The sequence below is a fragment of the Poromitra crassiceps genome (genome assembly GCF_964638095.1).
Source record: "Poromitra crassiceps genome assembly, chromosome: 19".
In the NCBI taxonomy this organism is placed as follows: domain Eukaryota; kingdom Metazoa; phylum Chordata; class Actinopteri; order Beryciformes; family Melamphaidae; genus Poromitra; species Poromitra crassiceps.
The window spans coordinates 27,625,370-27,647,661 of NC_139646.1; the positions used below are offsets into that span (position 1 = coordinate 27,625,370).

At 45.0% G+C, this 22,292-nt stretch overlaps 1 protein-coding gene across 1 annotated transcript in view; it reads right to left on the bottom strand.

The window, feature by feature from the left end:
• Positions 1-3,047: 3,047 nt before the first annotated feature.
• The window catches only part of LOC310794010 (vesicle-fusing ATPase-like), a gene marked incomplete at its 5' end in the record, with an annotated part of 28,750 nt that continues 9,505 nt past the window's right edge, over positions 3,048-22,292 (bottom strand). Inside the window, 11 exons of the mRNA XM_083655879.1 lie at positions 3,048-3,162; positions 3,965-4,078; positions 4,404-4,538; positions 5,779-5,925; positions 6,209-6,342; positions 8,402-8,564; positions 12,855-12,944; positions 13,021-13,214; positions 16,901-16,972; positions 19,698-19,836; positions 20,108-20,271. Coding sequence (XP_083512005.1) covers positions 3,070-3,162; positions 3,965-4,078; positions 4,404-4,538; positions 5,779-5,925; positions 6,209-6,342; positions 8,402-8,564; positions 12,855-12,944; positions 13,021-13,214; positions 16,901-16,972; positions 19,698-19,836; positions 20,108-20,271 — 1,445 coding nt within the window. The 3' untranslated portion in view covers positions 3,048-3,069. The remainder of the gene's footprint in view (positions 3,163-3,964; positions 4,079-4,403; positions 4,539-5,778; positions 5,926-6,208; positions 6,343-8,401; positions 8,565-12,854; positions 12,945-13,020; positions 13,215-16,900; positions 16,973-19,697; positions 19,837-20,107; positions 20,272-22,292) is intronic.

Consider the following 22,292-nt stretch of genomic DNA (forward strand, 5'->3'; position numbering starts at 1 on the left):
GGAGAGGAGAAGAGGAGGGGAGAGGGGGAGAGGAGAGAGGGGGAGAAGGAGAGAAGAGAGGAGGAGGGGAGAGAGGGGGAGAGGAGGAGAGGGGGAGGGGAGAAGAGGAGAGGGGGAGAGGAGAGGGCTGCGATTGGCTGGCTCAGGTTCAAATCTGAGCCAGCCAATCACGTTGTCCTGCACTGTTTGGGACGTGTATAAAAGGCGAAGAGGAGGGGAGAGGGGGAGAGAAGAGAGGGGGAGAGGAGAGGAGGGGGAGGGGGAGAGGAGGAGGGGAGAGGAGAGGGGAGGAGAGGAGGGGAGAGGAGGGGGAGAGGAGAGGAGGGGACAGGGGGAGAGGAGAGGAGATGAGGGGAGAGGGAGAGAGGAGAGGAGAAGAGGAGGGGGGAGAGGAGAAAAGGAGAGGAGGGGAGAGGGGGAGAGGAGAGGAGAGGAGGGGAGAGAGGGGGAGAGGAGAGGAGGGGAGAGGAGAAGAGGAGAGGAGGGGGGGGGGAGAGGAGAGGGGGGGAGAGGGAGAGAGGAGAGGAGAGTATACCCTTTGTATGTGGAGAAATTGTATTGTAGAAAAGGATTCTTGGTGGGATTTAATATGGTCTCCTGTTCCAGCCACCCGACATACAATGAGACAAAACTGGGGGACATCTTCGACCCCATGCTCACTTCAGACACCTGTAGGAAAAAATCATTGCCAAACATGAAATAATTATTGGTCAGGACCATCTCCATGAGTTCTGTCAGACAGACCACACTGGGTGAGTAACACTGTAACACCGTCACCTAGAGTTCTGTCAGACAGACCACACTGGGCGAGTAACACTGTAACACCTAGGGGCCTCAATGAGGAGATGGATATCCGCCCTTTTTTATGAAGTTTTCCTTTACTTTGGCATTGATTCCTTTATATAAACTTGTCTTTGGTATCTCTAAACTGTGTCTTGGTCTACACATTGTTGCATACTACTTGACATATCTAAACTGTTGGTCTTGATCTACATAATTATGTATACTCCTATAGGTATCTCTAAACTGTTGGCCTCAGGCTGTTTTATTGTAATGCACCCATGAGACACTTGGAGGCGCCTCTATAGCTTAGTCCCACCCTTGATGACGGCCTTTCAGCCTGACTGTGGGGTCTGGGACACCCTAGTGAGGGTCTTTAATTTTAACTTTAATTCTTACTTTTGTTTATCACATTTTGATAATGTTACTGATTTTCATATGTATTCTTACTCTTGATCACACATGGTCACACGTCACCCATTTGATACATGGTAGTTTATACCAAATTTGATCTATTCAAAGAACAACTTTAAGATTTGTCATCATCTATGGTCTCTAGTTGTTTTCATACATATTGTTTCCAACCAGTACTTCAAAGTATTCACCTGACCATGTAACCACAGCTGTAACCCATCCTGCTTGATTGCATTGGAATTAATTGTATCATGACCTGACCTGTATGTATTTAACACATTGACTGCCAGCCGTTTTGTTTTTGCTGTAGGTAGCTTTTGCCAAGCCGTTTTTTTGAGGATTCTGGCTCATTTTACAAGAGCCGAGGATTCTTTTCTGCTTGGAGTTTGTCAACACAAAGTTCACAAAAGTACTAATAGAATGTGTGCTTTCTCTGTCTAAAAGAGTTAGTTTGTAGAGTTAGTAGTTATGTAGATATTAGCCGTTGAGTACAGCATGGTTTTAGCGTCTGAGAGTGAAAGCTGAGATAATCGCAGTTTTGTGAAATTCAATCAAACAGGCAGAACAGTCACTTTAACCATTTATTTTTGGCATCAGTGAGAGATCAGACATCCAAACAATATAGTTCCGAACGCCCTCTCCTTCAACTCCTCCCTCCGTGGGCGTGTCTAGTGGCTTTCAGCCTGCGTTTGTCACAAGCGAGTGCTCTGCTGCTGCTGCTGCTGCTGCGAGTTTGAGCAGCCTCCCTCCCTGGCAGCGAGTTTGAGCAGCCTCCCTCCCTGGCAGCGAGTGTGGATAGGTCTCACTCGTCTCTTGGGTTTGAGAGCCCCGATGAAGCCCCGTGCGACTCTAGGCTTTATGCTGCCCACCCAGTCCATTTCTGGAACCCCCCACCGCAGCAGCGCGAAAGCGTCCCCGCCTACAGTATGAGAATGAGGCTCGTTCGTTTCTGACTGTAAAATCAGCAAGCCATTTCCTTGAGAATGGAGGAAGCAGCCGCGGGAGGCGGCTGCTTTTGGTTGACTTTCTCTCTGTCGGGAGAGGACCGTCGCCACCTAGCTGGTCGGTAAAATAGATTATACACATTCAATACTTCCAATATCTCCATAGGAGACGCGGGGGGCATTGATCCACGTAGCACCGTCAAAAAAAAAAAATCGTCAATTTTTTTTTGACGTCAGTGGCAGTCAACGTGTTAAGATGGCGTCTCACAGTCCTTTGCCAGTCTGATGAAGAGCTTTGCTCGAAACGTCACTTTTTTGGGTGTTTGAAATAAAAAACACAAACTAGGAGCCCTTGCAGTGTGCAAGCTTTTTATTCATTTTTTACTCTGAGTTTAACGTCAGACTTTTCTTCTTCAGTCAAACAGATGGCAGGCAGCAGATTGAGTGGGATGCATTTTATTGATTGATTAAACAGAAACAGAAACAATCAACAGAACTTCAGTTTCCTCTCGAGGAATCTGGAAGTCAGGGAACACAGCGTGATGTCATCAGGATGGGACGCCAATGTGATTGGTCTGAGGGCGGGGTGGGTTTAGCTGTAGGCGTCCTTCTCAGTCTGTGATTGGCTGGAGGGCTGGACCACTGGGAGGTCAGGGGTCAATGCGGGCTGGACAGGCTCTGCCCCCAACTCACCTGGACAGAAACAAAAAACAAAACGCATGAAAACACCAGTGTCAAAAGATTTCTGCTAAATGTTTCAAAAATGCATCATGGACTAATCAGAAAAATCAGATTTATCTATAACTGTAAACCAGTTGGAAGATACCTTACAAGTCACCCAACGGGATTTACACCTTTGCACTCTTTAAATAGCAGGAAAACACGGAGGAGGTATATAAACAGGGATGAGGATGGGGGAAAAAGAGGGAGGCTATTGGATGTTGCACCAGGGCGGATTGGTGCAGAGTGCCCCCTCATCTCTGAGCAGAGACAGGAAGTTGGTCACTCTGTCTTCCTGGTTCATCTGGAGACAGACAGACAGACAGACAGACAGACAGACAGACAGACAGACAGACATACAGACAGACAGACAGACAGACAGACAGACAGACAGAGAGAGAGCGATTGAACAGTCTGTTGACAGAGGAAACAGTCAAATATAAAAGACAAATTATAGGGAGGCCTTTCAGGGTTCCCTTAATTTAATCAGTGTCTCAAACTATGCCGTGTTGGGTCCTTGAATTTGAGGGAATTGTCTCTTCAAACTTAAAAAACCTTGAAAAGTCTTTGTGACTATGCTGTCAGGCTGTAGCTACCTGACACTGTGACTATGCTGTCAGGCTGTAGCTACCTGCAGGGACACTGTGACTATGCTGTCAGGCTGTAGCTACCTGCAGTGACACTGTGACTATGCTGTCAGGCTGTAGCTACCTGCAGGGACACTGTGACTATGCTGTCAGGCTGTAGCTACCTGCAGGGACACTGTGACTATGCTGTCAGGCTGTAGCTACCTGCAGGGACACTGTGACTATGCTGGCAGGCTGTAGCTACCTGCAGGGACACTGTGACTATGCTGGCAGGCTGTAGCTACCTGCAGGGACACTGTGACTATGCTGTCAGGCTGTAGCTACCTGCAGGGACACTGTGACTATGCTGTCAGGCTGTAGCTACCTGACACTGTGACTATGCTGTCAGGCTGTAGCTACCTGCAGGGACACTGTGACTATGCTGTCAGGCTGTAGCTACCTGCAGGGACACTGTGACTATGCTGTCAGGCTGTAGCTACCTGCAGGGACACTGTGACTATGCTGTCAGGCTGTAGCTACCTGCAGGGACATCTCGCTGAGCATGATGAGCTTCTTGATGCCGATCCAGACTCGCTTCCCCTTTATGTGGTGCGCGATGCTGGTTCGCTCCTTCTCTGTGAAGCTCCCCAGCAGCTGCACACACACACACACACGCACACCCACACACACACACACACACACACACACAGACACACACACACACACACACACACACACACACACAGACACACACACGCACACGCACACACACAGACACACACACACACGTTACCCAGGTGTCTGAAGGCACAGTCAAGACGTTTTAATACGAAGCAAAATAAAGAAACAAAGCTGGTAAAAACAGACGATACAAAATTAGAAATACAGTAGGTGTGTGTGTGTGTGTGCGTGTGCGTGTGCGTGTGTCTGTGTGTGCGTGTCTGTGTGCGTGTGCACGTGCGCGTGCGTGTGTGTGTACCTTCAGGGCGTCGACGAGCTGCTCTCCAGTGGAGATGTTGGGGATGTGGATGGTGGTCCTGAAGGCGTCCAGCATCCCCATCTCCTGCAGGACGTCCTTCCTGCTGGTGGTGCCAATGATCAGCAGCTTCCGTCCCTGTAGAGAGGGAGGGAGTTATGTTACAGTAGCTGCTTGTAGGATCCACCAATCTACTGTTCCAGGTATTATGGCTCTACTTCAGAACCCAAATGCTGAAATTGTAATAGCAAATACAGCGAGGACACAGACAGCAATGGTCAAACCAAAGCCTCTAAATGTAAATGTCTAGATCTCAATCAAAATGCAATGATCTCCACTCTCACATGAGATGAACCTTTACTGGTCTCTGTGGGGAAATGAGACTGTAGCAGCAGCAAAAGTTCATTCATGGGGCGGGATGCATGAAATATGCAATGGTGGCTCAGTGGTTAGCACTGTTGCCTCCTGGATTCGAACCCCGGTCCGTCCCAGGTCCTTCCTGTGTTGAGTTTGCATGTACTCCGGGTACTCCGGTTTCCAGGGACGCCCTGGCTTCCTTGAGGGGGTTCCAGGGGGTCCCCAGCAAAAAGGGGAATCCTTTATTTTCACCATCATTCCACCCATAAGTAACACAATGACAATGTAGGACTGTTTTGGTCATAATTCTCATTTTCTGTAATACAACATCTGAGAAGAGGGGTGATCGCTGTACGTCAGGTGCGTAGGAGCATCAGGTAAGTTGAGAATAGGAAATCCTTTCCCGCACACTGACTTCACTTAAGACTTTTATTTAAATAGAGCAACGTTTCAGTCACACGAACTTCATCTGGCAAAAGTAATACAACATCTAAAAGCAAAAGTTTGACCAGATGGGGGCCCTGGGACAAAGTCTTATCAAGCGGGGGTCCGTGGTCTAATTTGTGTCAGTTTAGGGGTCCTTGATGTGAAAACGTTTGAGAACCACTGTTAGGAGAACCACTGTTAGGAGAACCACTGTGTTAGGAGAACCACTGTGTTAGGATAACCACTGTGTTAGGGTTCATACTCCTGTCAGTGCCGCTGACCAAGGCAGTGGTACTGACAAAAGAACTGGAGTTGGTCCCCGGGGTGCTGCACTGCGGCTGCCCACTGCTCCTAGTTCTAGGTAGGTGCCGAGTATATGAGGAGTCAAATGCAGAGGATAAGTTTCCCCATCATGGGGATAATAATAAAGTAAACAAATAATAATAAGACAGTAGAATAAAATAATGATATTATAAAACAATAAAAATAAAGTAGGGATAATATAACGTATAATGCTGATTAGTATTGGCGTTGGATAAGAGTGTGAATGTAAATGTTAAACAAGATAGCTCCAGCGTGTAGGGTGACCTCTGACCTTGGGCGGGGGTTCCTGCAGCACCCCCTTTAGTGCCATGAGCACCAGGTTGGAGAAGCGGGGGCCGATGGGGACGTAGTCCAGCAGACGCTCGATGTTATCCAGCACCACGCAGCTCAGCTGAGACTTGTAGGCATCGTCAAAAACCTGAGAGTTTCACAATGTGTTCACAACAGTGAGGTCAGTTCAAGTTGGTTAGGTCAGAGCTATGGGATATGACATCCTCCATCTTTGCTCACTACATCATGGCCTCTCCTCAGTTGTGCCCAACTAACAGGTTATGCACTTCTTTGTCAAATGCAAAACTGTGACATGATGGCTTTGTCTTCTCAGTATCGCTCATGCCATGTAGGGAATTATCGCTTATCGGTATCGGGCAAAAAAACAAAGAGATGTTGTGCATCCCTAGTGAAATGAGAGGTACAGACACCTTTTTGATGGCCTGGCACTTGGAGGTCTCTGACTGTCCAGTCATCTTGTTCGGGGAGCAGATCTTAATGAAGGGAAACTTGGAGTTCTCTGCGATCTTAACTGCCAAAGCTGTCTTCCCGCTGTGGCGGGGACCTGCAGAGTGTGTGTGTGTGTGTGTGTGTGTGTGTGTGTGAGAGTGAGTGAGAGTGTGTGTGAGAGGGGAGGGGAGGGGAGGGGGGGGGTTAGAGACAATGAAACCACTGTAAATGCAGTCAACAAATATGTTTGTGTGGTAGTGACACCGGAGTGAAGCAGAATACATGCCCCGGAAAAGGGGATCTCTCTCTTCAATGGTTGGCACTTATACAAGGGTGTACTGACACTGTGAGTGTGTGTGTGTGTGTGTGTGTGTGTGTGTGTGTGTGTGTGTGTGTGTGTGTGTGTGTGTGTGTGTGTGGTGGTGCTCTTAACCTTGATGAGCCTCTGCATTTGAACAATGCTATTTATTTCTACTAATGGACCCGTGGGAGCTAGACCCCCCTGGGAGTTAGACGCGATTCCCATACATAAATCCCATTGACTTTGACACGTAGGAACCAGGAAGTGCTAACATCCAGGTGTTCTGGACTCATTCCGGTGGTATTCTATATATTATATATATATATATATATATATATATATATATATATATATATATATATATATATATATATATATATATATATATATATATATATATATATTCTATATCAGTGGATGTTAACAATTAGATTAGCCTGGTCAAAAAGATCTTGATCACGTGACCTCACGTTCTGTTTCGCTCCACGGGTCAGTGTGCACTTCCAGCCGCTTGATTTCCTGAAATTCCAATGTAACCCGGCCAATCAGGGACTCTGTCATAGTAGTTGATGACCTAACCGGACCAATCGGGCCCGCTAGCAAAACAGTAATGGTGTCTTCCGAAGCAACGAGCGGTAACATGAACCTTAGTAAAGTCAACAGTCATAAGTGCAGAAATAGACTCAATAACGACAATTCAACAAGAACAGGAGTGTGCACCAGGGGAGTTTCTCAGCGGAAAAGACGCTTTCGCCATTCTTCTGAGTGGATATGGATTGGATCTGGCAACTCTGATTGGCTCAAGGAGTTGTCTGTCAAGTTCTCCCGCCCACTGAAATCAATTTGGGCGGCAGGAAGTCCAAACTGATATGTAAATCTAAACAGAATAGTCCAGGAGCCATGGGGTTGAACCTCACTTCGTCGGATAAAGGTTTTTTCTCTGCTGATTCTTGTAGTTTGGGGGTACCTATTCAAAATACAGGAGGGTGCCCGGTGAGCACCCTTGAGCATTTTCAGATATTAACCCCTTAATTGCCAAAATTCCAGAGAAATAGGGATTTATGGGATTTCATGCAAAATACTCAAATCAGATGCATCCAATTTGTTTTCTCCAATGTCTATTCATAAAGGAGGTCATGTACAATGTATTTCATTCCACATGACATAATATTAACCCTTTTAGGCCATGCCAGCAAAACCAACTGTTTATGACTATAGGGGTTGTGCTGGATGAGAACATCCATTGAGCCTTTGCTCATTGGCATGTAGAGATTCAGAGTAGATGATACACTCTGGGAGGTGTGAAGGGCACATTTTGCTGCCGATGGTCTGATGGTAGTTAAGCCTATTTGGATCTTGAGCGTCCTACTCTGAAACATGCACAGAACATTGTGCATGGCAAACCAGGCACTCCACAGTTGCACTTATTGGAGTTAAAAGGGTTTTGCAGCCACACCTGATCATCTCCAAAATGTAGTCTGGGACAAGTTTGCAATCTTCCGGTAGAGTGGTTGGGCTCAGTGACCTGTTGCACATTTTTCCCCCCGTCCAAATGCCTCAGTGTTTAATGCTAGTGGCAGATTTACATTGATATTTCAATATATTGCTTGAAAGTGGGCCCTCTTAGCATTCTCAATGAATGCTTCATTCGCTGGTGGCAGAGCAGCTAAGTTTGGAGCAGACATGTGTCCTTTCCCATTCTTTTCCTCCCAGACAAGTAGCCTTGTGTGTGACATGTCTGTGCTCGCCTAGAATGTGAGGTCACCTGATCAGATCAAGACCACTTCACAGAAATATGCCAGAATGTATTTGACAACTTCTTTGACAGATGCCTTGCAGTAGATGGTGGTTTTCAGCTGAACTACAGTCCTACCCTCCAGTAACACAGCCACCAGTGGTATGCAGTTGCAGTTGTCGTTCTTGGTCCGCTGCACCAGCCGCTCCCCGTAACCCAGGACGTGGGTGACGGGGTCGCCCCACTTGATGATGCCCTTCATCATGTACCTGGCATAGTCCTCCTGGTTGGTCCCGAACGCCTGGAGAAAGGACAGAGGGGGCGAGAGTTAAGGACTGGCTCTGATCTTGTCTTTGTATGAAAGTGTGCTCAGATTTTTACTTTTTCTGAAGAAAATATAAACGGTCATCATGTAAGTTTAAAAGACAGACTCGGGTCTGGGTAGTAAAGAGGTAGGAGCACTCGCCTACCACCATGGGAGACCCGGGTTAAATTCCCGGCAGTGGTACTTTCCGGCTTGTTCAGAAGTTCCTACAGACACAACTGGTCGTGTCTGCATGTGGGAAGCCGGTGGGCTGTGTTTTCTTTAGGACTTCAGCTCGCTGCTGCACGAGAAGCTCTCCCAGCTGGGCGTGCCCGACTCCATCTGCAGATGGTCTACAGATGGTGTCTTCTCTCCATACCCCCCCCCCCCCTACACCAACAGCCACACCTCCAGCCATCAGTCCGTCAAGCTCTTGAAATTCGCAGATGACACCACCCTCGTAGGGCTCATCTCTGATGGAGATGAGACTGCATACAGGCAGGAGATTGACCACCTGACAACCTGGTGCAGTCAAAGCAACCTGGAACTCAATGCTCAAAAGACAGTGGAGGTGGTTGTGGACTACAGGAAGAACGCAGCCCCATCTTCCCCGATCACCCTGGGTGACCCCCCCCCCCCCCAGTCCTCCCATCACAGGGACAGCTTCTACCCAACTGCCATCCACCTCTTCAATGAGACCTGAGAGCCCCCACAAATCAGGACTTATATACTTATAAATCACTTAAAATCACTTTACTTGACATTTTACATGAACATTATCCCACGGATACTATCCTACCACCGCCCCCCACCCCCCAAAATGTCACTTTAAAGATGAGCTGAACCCAAAAATGGCTTTTTAAATTTTTAGTTCTCATACCTGGGTATTCAGTTCAGCTATTTAATAATGTATGCAAAAAAAAATCACAAAAATAAGATGTCTTTAGTTTTTCACATCAAAAGTTCATTTTTCAAGATTTCATACATAACAGTAATCTACAGTTTGCTGACATCACATTGCACTATCAAATTTCTACCCCATTTCAACCAATCATATCAAGACATGGTAGTCTAGTGCATGTAATCTGGCAGAATTTCTAGCCCATAAACTAACTAATAACTTGGCCAATTGTATATAACATACAAAATAAAGCAAACGGTAATGTCTACGAATGCAAAGACATGTTACTGGCTCGTTAAACTCGCATTCCAGGATAACGTTAACGTACGCGGGTCTTACCCCGGCCCCTCGGAGATTCCAGGCGGGCAGGCAGCACTCATGCATCGGATTCTCCGCTACGCTCCACAGGGAAGCAGCTGGCTGCCTGCTTCTCTGCGGATCCCACTCGAATTCCACTCGATTTGGGGGCAGAACACGCCAGGATTGGCCAACGGCAAATCCAGTCCCCAGAATTGTCAAATCAAATCATCGAACGCTATGGCCCGCCTCTCAACTCTCTGTCATCTCAGACAAGATTTGTTTTCAGTCAGATACGTATCCGAGCCTCACTCTACACGGGTTCAGGCCGTCTTTAACTCATTGAGTGCCAAGGACGTCGATCGACGTCAAAGTAAATAGTGACGTAGAGTGCCAAGGACGTCGATCGACGTCAAATGCGTTTTTTGACGGTGGGACGTAGATCAAAGCCTCAGGCATCTCCTGTACAAATATGGGAGCTATTGAAGGTGTATAACCTATTTTACGGACTCATTAGGTGGCGACAGTGCTCTCCAGATTATAGAAAGGTCCGGAAAACAGCAGGAAAAAGCCGTGATCAAAGAGAAACCGATGCATGCTGCAGCCAGAGCCATATAGATTGCTCTGTCTGGAGCTGACGTTGGCTGCGAATAGCAGTCAATCCGCTCCCACAACTGAGCCCCTCTGTCTCTGTCTGTCTGTCTGTATAGTTTCTCCACACGATTAGCCGCCAGAAAAGCAGCACCCGACGCCAAACCATTCAGCGGTCCGGTTTGGCTCTTCCGTGTCGCGCTGGGAGCCGCCGCACAAAAACGGAGAAAATAGAGTGGGTGTGTGTTAGGCTGTGTGTTTAGTGTGGGGAGGAGTTTGCAGCTGAGGGGGGGGGAGGGGGGTGGGGCACGCAGGGCATCACACAACTACACCACGTCACTACATCAGAAAATATTACCTTCAGACTCAGTGAATGTGCTTGAAATGCTTCATTTCACAAAAGGCGGAATATCTCAGCTAATAATTTGAAACGCCTGTATTTGCTCAAAACGACCTATCTTCTCCGGCTCATAACTAAAGAACGGAAAATGGTATCAATACACTTTTTTTTGCTGATGATACAACAGAGCCAGCTCGTTCTTTGTGCGTGTTCGGTGTTTACATAGTAATATCACACAATATTCTGTGGGCCTCGAGAAATCACTGAAAACGCTCTGAAAACTCTGGCACTGGGAGCGTCCGTTCTCCAAAAGTGGCTGGCACTCAATGAGTTAAAGGAGAACTTACCTCCAAAACACTTTTTTTCAGCTTTTAACCAATATATATGACTTTGGGGGTGATGTGTGAAGAATGCTGGTCAAAATTTCCACATTTGTGACGAAACTGTTGCCATTCTGCCATTTGTATCATTTTTCAGCAGCATAACTGGCATAAGCGCCCTCTAAGGGTGGAACACTGCTTTTTTTTTTGCCCGCAAATGAATGGGATATTTGACACGTCACGGTGAACCAAAGACTATGGGATTTCAAGATAGTTACTCCACTACTCCCCCTGTACCCTTTCAGCTCCTCACAACTCCAAGCCTATTCCCATGATGTCACTTGACCTGTTAATTTATTACAATCGCCTGTTATTTTCCTACCAACTCATATGTAACACAACAATACTATCAATAAACGCCACTATAATCATAAAGGACATGGCATAGCAAGTAAATCATTCCCAACCTTTTTCATACTAATACCCAAAACGCAAATTAAAAACGGATTTCATTGCGCGGTTTATCGCTAGTTAGACGAGGGAATGACGTGGAGAAATCTCGCATTGTGTTACCCCAGAGCGGGGGGTTTGTCCTATTGTGCGGTGTGCTGCCATAACGAGCCTCACGTCACTTTGCTCTTATCGATAGGTACAGACGCCCACATACACATACATGGAAAAAAATAATTAAATTTCTAGTTCGCCACTGAATTACCAAATTGATATAACTTTAAACCATTTTGAGCAACACTGTTTCCATACATGCCACCAGCGTTGGCTAGTTGTTGATATTTATAAAGATATTGCCCCTCTCAAATAAATTATTTTTGAGGCGGTGGGCAAACTGTAATGGCGTCGATTTCCGAAAAACAATCTTGACTTGAACACAGCCAAAGAGTTTAGTATAGACAAGAGCATATGTCATTTCTTGGTTTTTTCCATAGGTTTTTTCAAATCACTGTTCTGATACATATCTAGGGGGTAAGTCCTCCTTTAAAGGACTTTTACTTTTCACATTATAATTTATCATTTGACATTGTTTTCTGCTTGCTCTCCTGCTATAGACAGTTTGAATTTGACAACATAAACATTCTAAATTGCTCCCAGCTTACTTCCTGTTTGCTAGTACAATAACTGACAGAACATAAGCTAGGTTTCAAACGGTTCCCCAGCAACCTAGCGAGTCAAATTCCTCATTTGACATATCATTATTCACTATGGCTATTAAAATTAATCTTGAATCTTGAATGAGTCCTGGTCGCTGCACTAGCGCCTCCTCTGATCGCTCGGGGCGCCTGTTCGGGGGGGATGGGGGGAACTGGGGGGGAATAACAGAAGCAGAAGCACATGTATCAGATAAGCATGTGTTAAGCCTGGATTATGCTTGACGCTTTGGCCGGCCGCATGGAAATGAGAGACACGGAATCCTGACGAGGAAACGTGTGGAGCTTTTATACTCTGTGTGGGTTTCTGCAGGCGGAATTGAGCGCGAGTCTTGAAAACTCCACTTTGTCCGCCCAGCCGCGTCCGCATCCGCGTCCGCGTAGTTACAAAATTCGGCGTGCGCACGGCCGGTCGAAAACCGTCCGCACAGAGCCTTGCGGAGGGGCGTGTCTGCTGATTTGACGTCACCTTTCCGCGCGGACACTCGCGTTCCTCGCTGATGCGGAAAGCATAATGAGACCTTTAGTCTACAACTCTCCCCAGATCCACAGAGGGGGTGGAGCAACGACCGGGACAGCAGGGGAATTTGGAAAGAATTTCTTTGGATAGAAAAATAAAAGACAGACTCCACAGAGAAGGTGTACATACTGGTTCCACAGAGAAGGTGTACATACTGGTTTGATGTCATTGTTGAGGGCTTCCATGAAGTGAGAGTGGTTGATCGTCAACTCCTGTGCTCTCTTCATGTCCACTTCAAATGTAGGCTGGAGAGGAACGCACACACATGCACCAGCATCAGGAGAGGAACACATGCAAATGATTTTGCCGTGTCTTTGAGCAACTGACCGTTGTGTACTGTTTCATGGCGTTGGACTTGGCGGCTTTGACCAGACCCGACAGTTCGGCCCCGCTGTAGTTCTTGGTCTCGGCTGCCAGCTCGTTGATGTTGACGTCCTTCGCAAGCCGGCCGGACTCTCGCATCTTTTTGGTGTGGATGTTCAGGATCTGCAAACGCCCCTCTTCATCAGGGAGACCTAGAGGCGAGGTGGGCAGAGGGAAAGATGGAGGGCTGGTGGTGAGGACCAGGACAGGGCGATGGAGGAAGGGAGACGGTGAGGACTAGGAGAGGGCGATGGAGGAAGGGAGACGGTGAGGACCAGGAGAGGGAATGGTAACACTTTACAATTAGAGTCACTAAATTAAAGGTTAGTTAATGCTTAATAAGCACTAACTAACCTTTAACAGTTAACTAATGTGTCTAGTAATCATTGGTGTTCATGTTAACTAGGTATTAATTTATACATTATTTAATAGTTTATGGTTTTTTATTTATTTATTTATTTCAGGGACAGTGCAACATTAATGAACATTTGCATGTAAATGTGCCGGATTGTAGCCTTAGCTCATTTCCATCCGTAGTCCCTCGACAGGTAGAGGTAAGGTACAACAAGGCCAGGTCTAAACCTGGCATACGGCCGGTGCATGGGATCGTCACCCATGTATACCCATACACATTTTAACAATCAACAGAACACATATAAGCCGTCGTCTGATTTTCCACCTTTTTTCCCTGTTTGTGTTTAGGGATGCAGGATATTATGGAGTTTTTTAAACAATACGATAACCCATAAATATCTGCTTCGATACTCGATACAGATACGATACTCGACACCTAATGGATAAGAAACAGAATGTCCACAAGGTTGATCACATTCACAAATTCAAGGTTTAGTAACACCCTTAACAGTCACTGTGGGATTGAAGGACACCTTTTTAAATGTGTCTCTCTGGTGTTAGAAGACCACCATATTAACTGAATGTTTCTGTGTTAGAAGAATAACACCATATTAACTGAATGTCTCTCTGTGATAGAACAACGCCATAATGTAGGCCAGTGGTTCCCAAATGGTGTGCCTTGGGATTTTGCATTATTGCAATTGCAAATATAGCCTAAAACTATACAAAAAGTGGGTGTGTTGCTGCTTTGATGTAGTAATTTTGCAAAGTTACAAATTAATTCCTAGAGTAATATATTTTGTCAAATTGTATTTGACATTAGTAAATAAAAAAGCATTTAGAGTGATAAGAGTAATAGAGGCTATTTTGCACCAATAGACTTAGGCTATATAGGTGTGCCTTGAGATTTTGTCGTGCCATTTGGTGTGCCATGTCATGTCATGATGTCAATGTTTGAGACAGGTCCTTTGCCTGTCTCATTGAAAACAGAATAGAAAAATATGAACTGCAGCACTCTGCACAGCACACTGTAGGCTATGTAAGATGGCTCACACTGAAAAGTTATTAGTGTGTCTGTCCAGTAACACACGATAACATAGTAAGGGTAACCCAGGTTATTTCGGGACACATTACAGATGTCACTCAAAGACCACACGCCCGGGCTTTACCGACGGGTCCTGAAGGCGTCTTGTGCATCAGGCAGACTGGAGAGGATGATGCAGCTGCAAGTGTTTGTCTGCTCTCAACTCCGTGAATATCGCTTTAATCTTCATAACAGCAGCTCATTACCTGCTGTACACAACATGCACTAGTTCTGCACAAGCACTCGCGGGTCTCTCCTCCTTTCACCGACTCTCACTAATCTCACCGCTGTTTACATGCTTTTCAGATCGTCTATTAGATAACACGCTAGTTATAGCCTACTTAGCTCAGCTGTTAGCTACTTAGCTTAGCTCTCTGCCTCTCGGTAAGATGTTCATGTTCCTTACGCATAACATTCATGTATATTTGCTGAAAGGGGAGACGTCTCCCGTTACTGTTGATGTCCAGTGTGATGGCAGAGACACTGGGAAATGTGTGTTTGTTTATTTGTTGCGTCGCGTGTAACGTTAATTAGACGAGGAATCCCGCAACTTCATTTCAAAAGCACAACAACGACCAGTTAGTGATGGTACCGAACTTTGGGAACTTCCAATACCGAACTGTTTATACAGTACACAGTAAACAAATTTAGATATTTTTACAGAATCGATATTTCGAGGCCAATTGGCCGGAAAACCAGGATAGCCCCGATTTCTATTTTTCTGCACGGACCATGATCTGCGGACTAGGATCTGCGGCCGTCAGCGACTCTGTCAAGCTGAACAAGATCAGATCAGGGCAGACAGGAAGTCCGAAACCGGACATTCGTCAAATAAAACTAATTTCAAAGTAAAAGCCCATCTTGATGAAAGGGTGCCAGGAGTCGTGTATGCAGCGATTGGGACACACATGCTTCCATAGGCCAGTGCAAGCACCGGCCTAAAAAGTTTAAAAGAAGAAGAAATAGAAAAATTAGTGCATACATAAGACAACTGACAGGGATACGATACCTAACCCTAAAGAGGAGAGGAGACAAACATATACATGAAGGAGGCATTTAACTTTCCAATTCAGGTGGGCACATACAGACTTTCAATTCAGGTATGCAATACAAATAAAGGAAAAACAGGAGACATTAGGGACATTGACTAAGGTAGACATTGGACTTTCAGGGATATACATATACAAAAAACAACACATGAAACAAGAGGGTTTAGATGTGGTCGCAGTTTTGGTTTGATCTGAGCCATGACTTTAACAGCCCCTTGAAGGTGTGAATGCTGCTACTCTCTCTGACTGACATTGGTAAGCTATTCCACAGTTTGCTACCTCTGTAGGACAAAACATTTTGTCCTACAGAGGACCGTCTCAGAGGTAGTTCTCAGTCGCCTCTCAACGAGCTTTGCGTGATGTTCTGGGTAGCTCTCCGCTTGATAAAGTCTTCTAAGGGAGGTGGTGCTAGCCCATGAAGGATTTTATAGATCATACAGGCAATTTTTTTTTTTTTATAATTGTCAAAGCTGAGGAGCTTGTACTTTAGAAGGATATTGCAATGATGGTAAGATGTAGGTTTCTTATCTAAGATTTTCAGGGCCTTTTTATATAGAGACTCGATGGGCTTCAAGGTGGTTACTCCTGTGAAGGAGCAGCTCGTAAGGGTTAGTGGTGAGGGTTAGGGTTAGTTAATAGTTAGAGTTAATAAACATTAACTAAGGGTTAGCTATGGATGAGTTAGGGTGAGGGTTAGGGTTAGTTAATAGTTAGAGTTAATAAACATTAACTAAGGGTTAGCTATGGATGAGTTAGGGTGAGGGTTAGTTAATAGTTAGAGTTAATAAACATTAACTAAGGGTTAGTTATGGATGGGTTAGGGTGAGGGTTAAGGTTAGTTAATAGTTAAGGCTAGAGTTAATAAAACATTAACTATGGGTTAGTTATGGATGGGTTAGGGTGAGGGTTAGGGTTAGTTAATAGTTAGAGTTAATAAACATTAACTAAGGGTTAGCTATGGATGAGTTAGGGTGAGGGTTAGGGTTAGGGTTAGTTAATAGTTAGAGTTAATAAACATTAACTAAGGGTTAGTTATGGATGGGTTAGGGTGAGGGTTAGGGTTAGTTAATAGTTAAGGCTAGAGTTAATAAAACATTAACTATGGGTTAGTTATGGATGGGTTAGGGTGAGGGTTAGGGTTAGTTAATAGTTAGAGTTAATAAACATTAACTAAGGGTTAGTTATGGATGGGTTAGGGTGAGGGTTAGGGTTAGTTAATAGTTAAGGCTAGAGTTAATAAAACATTAACTAAGGGTTAGTTATGGATGTGGCATTTTCACTTTTTTATGAAAGTCAAGTTGAGCTGTTGAGGAAAGATACCATGCTAGAAGAGAGGGATCATTCTTCTTACCGATTTCCATCTGGACCTCGAACCTGCCCCTCATCAGGGCGTCATCTATCAGGTCAGGCCTGTTGGTCATACCTGGAGGGGGGGGGGGGGGAAGAGAGAGAGAGGGGGGGGAGAGAGAGAGAGGGAGATAGAGAGAGAGCGAGAGAGGGAGAGAGAGAGAGAGAGGGAGGGAGAGAGAGGGGGGGAGAGAGAGAGAGAGCGGGAGAGAGAGAGAGAGAGAGAGAGAGAGAGAGGGAGGGAGAGAGAGGGGGGGAGAGAGAGAGAGAGAGGGAGAGAGGGAGAGAGAGGGAGAGAGGGAGAGAGAGGGAGAGAGAGAGAGAGAGGGAGGGAGAGAGAGGGGGGGAGAGAGAGAGAGAGAGGGAGAGAGAGAGGGAGATGGGGGGGAGGGGGAGAGAGAGAGGTGTAAGATAGAGGGGTCGGCAACAGGCGGCCCATGGGCCAAAACTGGACCGCTAGATTTATGTATGTATGTACCGTATGTATGTATGTATGTATGTATGTATTTATTCAATTTAATTATTCATTTTACAATATCGGACTGACAGTCCCACATATAGCCTATGATTAGAATTTGAAATCTTTTATTGTCATTGTACATGATACAACAAAATTAGGAGTGCTACTCAGCGCAGTTAAGACGGGGGGACAAGCTGCTGGCGTTTTAACTCACAAGTAGGCCCAGGTCATTTTTCAGTTTTTTACAGATTCTGAAATGGCAGACTGTATTTGATTTGATACTTTATTGTCCACCATGGTGGAAATTTTTCTTTGGCTTCTCTTCCCATCAAGATACATTGTGCACAGTCAGCACACCATAAAACATAAAGACATAGAACATAAAACACACATGTACAAGTTAAGACAGATAGTGCAAATAAACATATGATTCCAAATACAAACCCCTAACTAAAAATGGCTTCCTACCTATCTAAAATACCAGTCATATACCTACCTACCTAAAATATTACAAATACAATACCTAACTAAAATAGCTTCCTGTATGCTTTCAAATGATGTGTCACACATTGTAATATGTGAGATATGCTTATTTGATTGTTCACATTCTGGAAAGTAAGAAGCTGAGAAATCGGCCCTCAAAGTTTGGAGAAGTTTTTCACACCTGAGGCAGTGAGCAATGGGGGAGTGAACAATAGCTGCTCATTTACATTAACCACTCCCCATCCACTCCAGCTGATCACTGTCACTCTGACACACTGGGAGACAGTCCACAAGTAAGACAGAATGTAGGACTGTTTAGGTGATGGGTTTCATACACTTTCTGTAATAAAACATCGGAAAGCAAAAATCTTATCAAACGGGGTACGCGTGGTCTAATTTTGAGGTATCCATGTTTTTATCACTTCTCATCTGGATTATTTTAATTATTATTACATGTGTGCCTGTTATGTTCTTTTTGGGCTCCTTGTGCAGAGAAAATTCCCTGAGGGGCAATAAAGGTTTAATTCATTCATTCATTCATATAATAATAATAATAATAGGATATAATATGAATAAGGATTTGATAAGGGAGTTCAGAAGCTGCTGAACAAAAATTGCACTGTCAACTTTCCTCTTTAGACTTTATGATAGTGACATTTTCTCTTGCTAGCTAGCAGGTTCAATGTTTAGCTAATTTCACTCTGCAGTGTGTGGGAGGCGATATTTTTTTCCGGATGATGGCGAAGGCTGGAGGCACCCTCTCTGCCTGTGATTGGCCTATAGCGTCAAACGTTCATCCAATCACATTCGCTTGGCTATCCTGCGTCTCTTTCTACAGTCTGTGGTCAGACAGACAGCAGTTTCGCTTGCTAGCATGCATGAAAGACGCCACTGTGTGTTTATGTTTTTGATATAGTCTGGTCTCTGGTTTATAATGCTGCCACTACTCTTGGCAGTGCACGTATGTAGCCTACAGACAAAGAAAAGATAAAAGATTAATGAGAATTGATCAAGGGTTATATAAAAACAGTGTCAATGCCCATTTACTCATTCTAACACAAGAGTGACATGTATTTGAATTGAAATATGTATCAGTATGTGGTGTTTGCCCAGCCCTTCATTGGGAAATGCAGCTTTATGGAGTGAGATCACATGGAGATGGTCTTCAGAAACTTTGATGAGATTGACAGTAAGTAAACATTGTTTCAGATACATGGTGTAGTTGTGGAAAAGTGTGTGTGAGTTTGGAAGAGGAGTGCACCACTATGTGGAGACATGCATCCATAGCAGTGTTGATTTCGTAGACGAGAACTATGAGGAAAAATGATAGTCGACTACCTATTTTCACTGGTGAAAACTAGACGAAAAATGTTAGGGAGGGACGAATTGGCAAGAGATCCAGAGTGAGGACACTGAGTGAGGGCACTGAGTGAGGGCACTGAGTGAGGACACTGAGTGACTGAGGACACTGAGTGAGGACACTGAGTGAGGACACTGAGTGAGGACACTGAGTGAGAACACTGAGTGAGAACACTGAGTGAGGACACTGAGTGAGGACACTGAGTGAATGAGGACACTGAGTGAGGACACTGAGTGAGGACACTGAGTGAATGAGGACACTGAGTGAGGACACTGAGTGAGAACACTGAGTGAGGACACTGAGTGAGAACACTGAGTGAGAACACTGAGTGAGGACACTGAGTGAGGACACTGAGTGAATGAGGACACTGAGTGAGGACACTGAGTGAATGAGGACACTGAGTGAGGACACTGAGTGAGGACACTGAGTGAGGACACTGAGTGAGGACAGGGTCCCACATCCCCGACTGATGAAAACACTCACTCTACTGCCACTCACCAATCACCAGGATGTTGTTGAGCTGCTCCACTCCGTCGATCTTGGACAGGAGCTGGTTGACCACGGTGTCGTGCACGCCCATGCAGATGTCGTCCAACTGATCAAAGATGATGATGTGGAGGCCGCTGTTGGCTCCCAGCTGGAGGGAGGAGAAGGACAGGACAGAGCTTAGCGCTCAGTGTGTCTGGCTGCTGTGTGCATTAGTCCAGCTTTCACATCAACTGTTATTGTGCTGCGTTCCAGGCTGGGAAATTAACTGGGGCTCGCGGTGAAATGCCTGTAAAAAATATATATCTATAATTGTGCTTTGAATTGGGGTGACGGAGGGCTTTTAAACGTGCTGAGTGAGGTGGGGGGTGAGAGAGAGAAATGTCAAAGGAACGAAAGAAGAGATAAGGTGAGTCTCTTACCAACAGCTTCCTGATATTGGCCTCAGACTCGCCCACGTACTTGTCGAGGATCTCACGGCCGTCGACGATCTTGGCGTTCAGCATCTTACCGATCTGCCGGGCCATCAGAGTCTTACCGCAGCCCGGGGGCCCGAACAGCAAGATGCCCTTCACGTGCTCACAGCCTGCCAGAGAGGAACGAGAGGAGGACAGGAACAAGGCAAGATAGAGGAGAGCAAAGACAAGAAAATGGCAAGAGAGATGAAAGAGAAGGGAAGATTGTACGTTAAGGAGGGCAACCATTTTTTTTTTTAAAGGTATTGTTATGTGTTCAAAGCCTGGGGGAGAAGAGACGGGATCAAAATGTATTTCTAAATCATTTCTAGAGATAAAAGCAATCAAAAGTATATTATTATTATTATTGATTATTATTGATGTGTATGTGTGTAAGAGAGGAGAGAGGGGGGGGGGTTGAGATCGTAGTGCTCAGGAGTCCATTATGTTGGCAAAGCAGATTGTATTCTTGTTATATTACATTTTTGTACCACAGAATGTACAGCACAATTTCAAGGTAGGTTAGGTGATGTCATCAACTAATATTCAGTTACATTATAGACACATTTTGTTTGCAGGGAAAGAGATGTTTATAACCTGAGACTTAAAATTTGTTTTTTAAAGAAAACTAGTTGCAACCTTCTAACTGTCAATTCTTCTGCATCTTTTATGCGTAATTTTTCATCTTTCCTCCATAGAAAATATAGCTTGAAATAAATTCCTCTCCAATAAAACAATAGCAGAAGTACAAAGAAAGAAAGAAAGAAAGAAAGAAGCATGGGTGTCAATTCAGTATGGCAAACGCTCCCAACATTATTATCCCGTACCACCGGTCAGCGCTAATAATAGCCGGTTCATTTACGCTAATTAATGATCCTCCTGTCCTCTCACCTGACAGCCCCCGACGCGTCGGTTAAATATGTCATGTCGAGTCCTGAACATGTTCTTATGTTATATTATTCATTACCTGTTGTTGGTATTGTGTGGAATGATGTTTTATGATATGCCTATTTAACGTATATTTAACTCAGTCTGTAAATCTCATGTAAATCCAAGGTAAATTCATATTTATCATCCACAGAACACTTCAACACTCATCTACATATTGTATATATTGACTCGATTTGATTCGATTTGATTGCACTTGCAACCTTGCAATTGCCGTTAGTTATCTTCCTACTTCTTATCCCTGTATATTGATGTAACCGCTACGCTGCATACAGACACTAAGACAAATTCCTCGTATGTAACTTGCATACTGTGGCAATAAAAGTGATTCTGATTCTGATTCTGATGGAGCAAGCCTCCCGAAGTGATTATTAATGCCTGCGTTTATATCGTATATATGCTTATGCGCACTCCCGCGAGTGCGGATCATGACCATCTCAACCCCTAGTATAGGATCCGCATTATTGGAAAAGCGGCTGTTGTTTAACACTGGCAGCTCATGCTCCGGATCATGTAGCTGTTATGTCTGAGTGGGCGGGTGGTGGCACTTTACAAACCATTAATTCCCAGTGATCATTATTTTCATGAATGGACGTAGCATTAGTTACGTGGCTGGATTATTTGGAAGAGAGCCAAATTAGGTGAGTAAACAAATAAAAGTTGAATAGTTTCTTTCTCCCCTATCTGCCAGTTTAAAAATGCAACAAGGAGATGTGATAGCCTACTACTAGAGTTGCGCGATCTTGACCTCAGTCAGATCGTCAATCGCCACTCTTTGACATCGCCAATACACTGATGTCATCGCGCAAGCACATGGCTAATTAATATGGACTTTAACATCCATATTAATAATTAGCCATGTGCTTCAGCTGCGTGCTGTAGTTTGCTAAATTAGCATCGATGCTAGCGGGACTTACCCAGTTATCAGCATTGCCTGCTTACTGCTGCGCTGCTTGCTGGTAATGTTAATCCCATGTCAGAAAAAGTCTCCAGATTTGTCGCTAACGTTAGTCTCTTCTGAGAAAGATTGTCTCCAGGAGAGTCTGAAAAGTTGTCTCGGGTTGGATGCAGCCAAGTATTGTGAGGCAGCCAACCAGTGTTGTTACCAAGCTAGAGGAGCCTATTTGGTTATGTCGATGAGAGGAGCTGACTGACTGACAGCCTATATCGAGACATAGGCCTAGCCTAACTTTTGTGGGGAGAA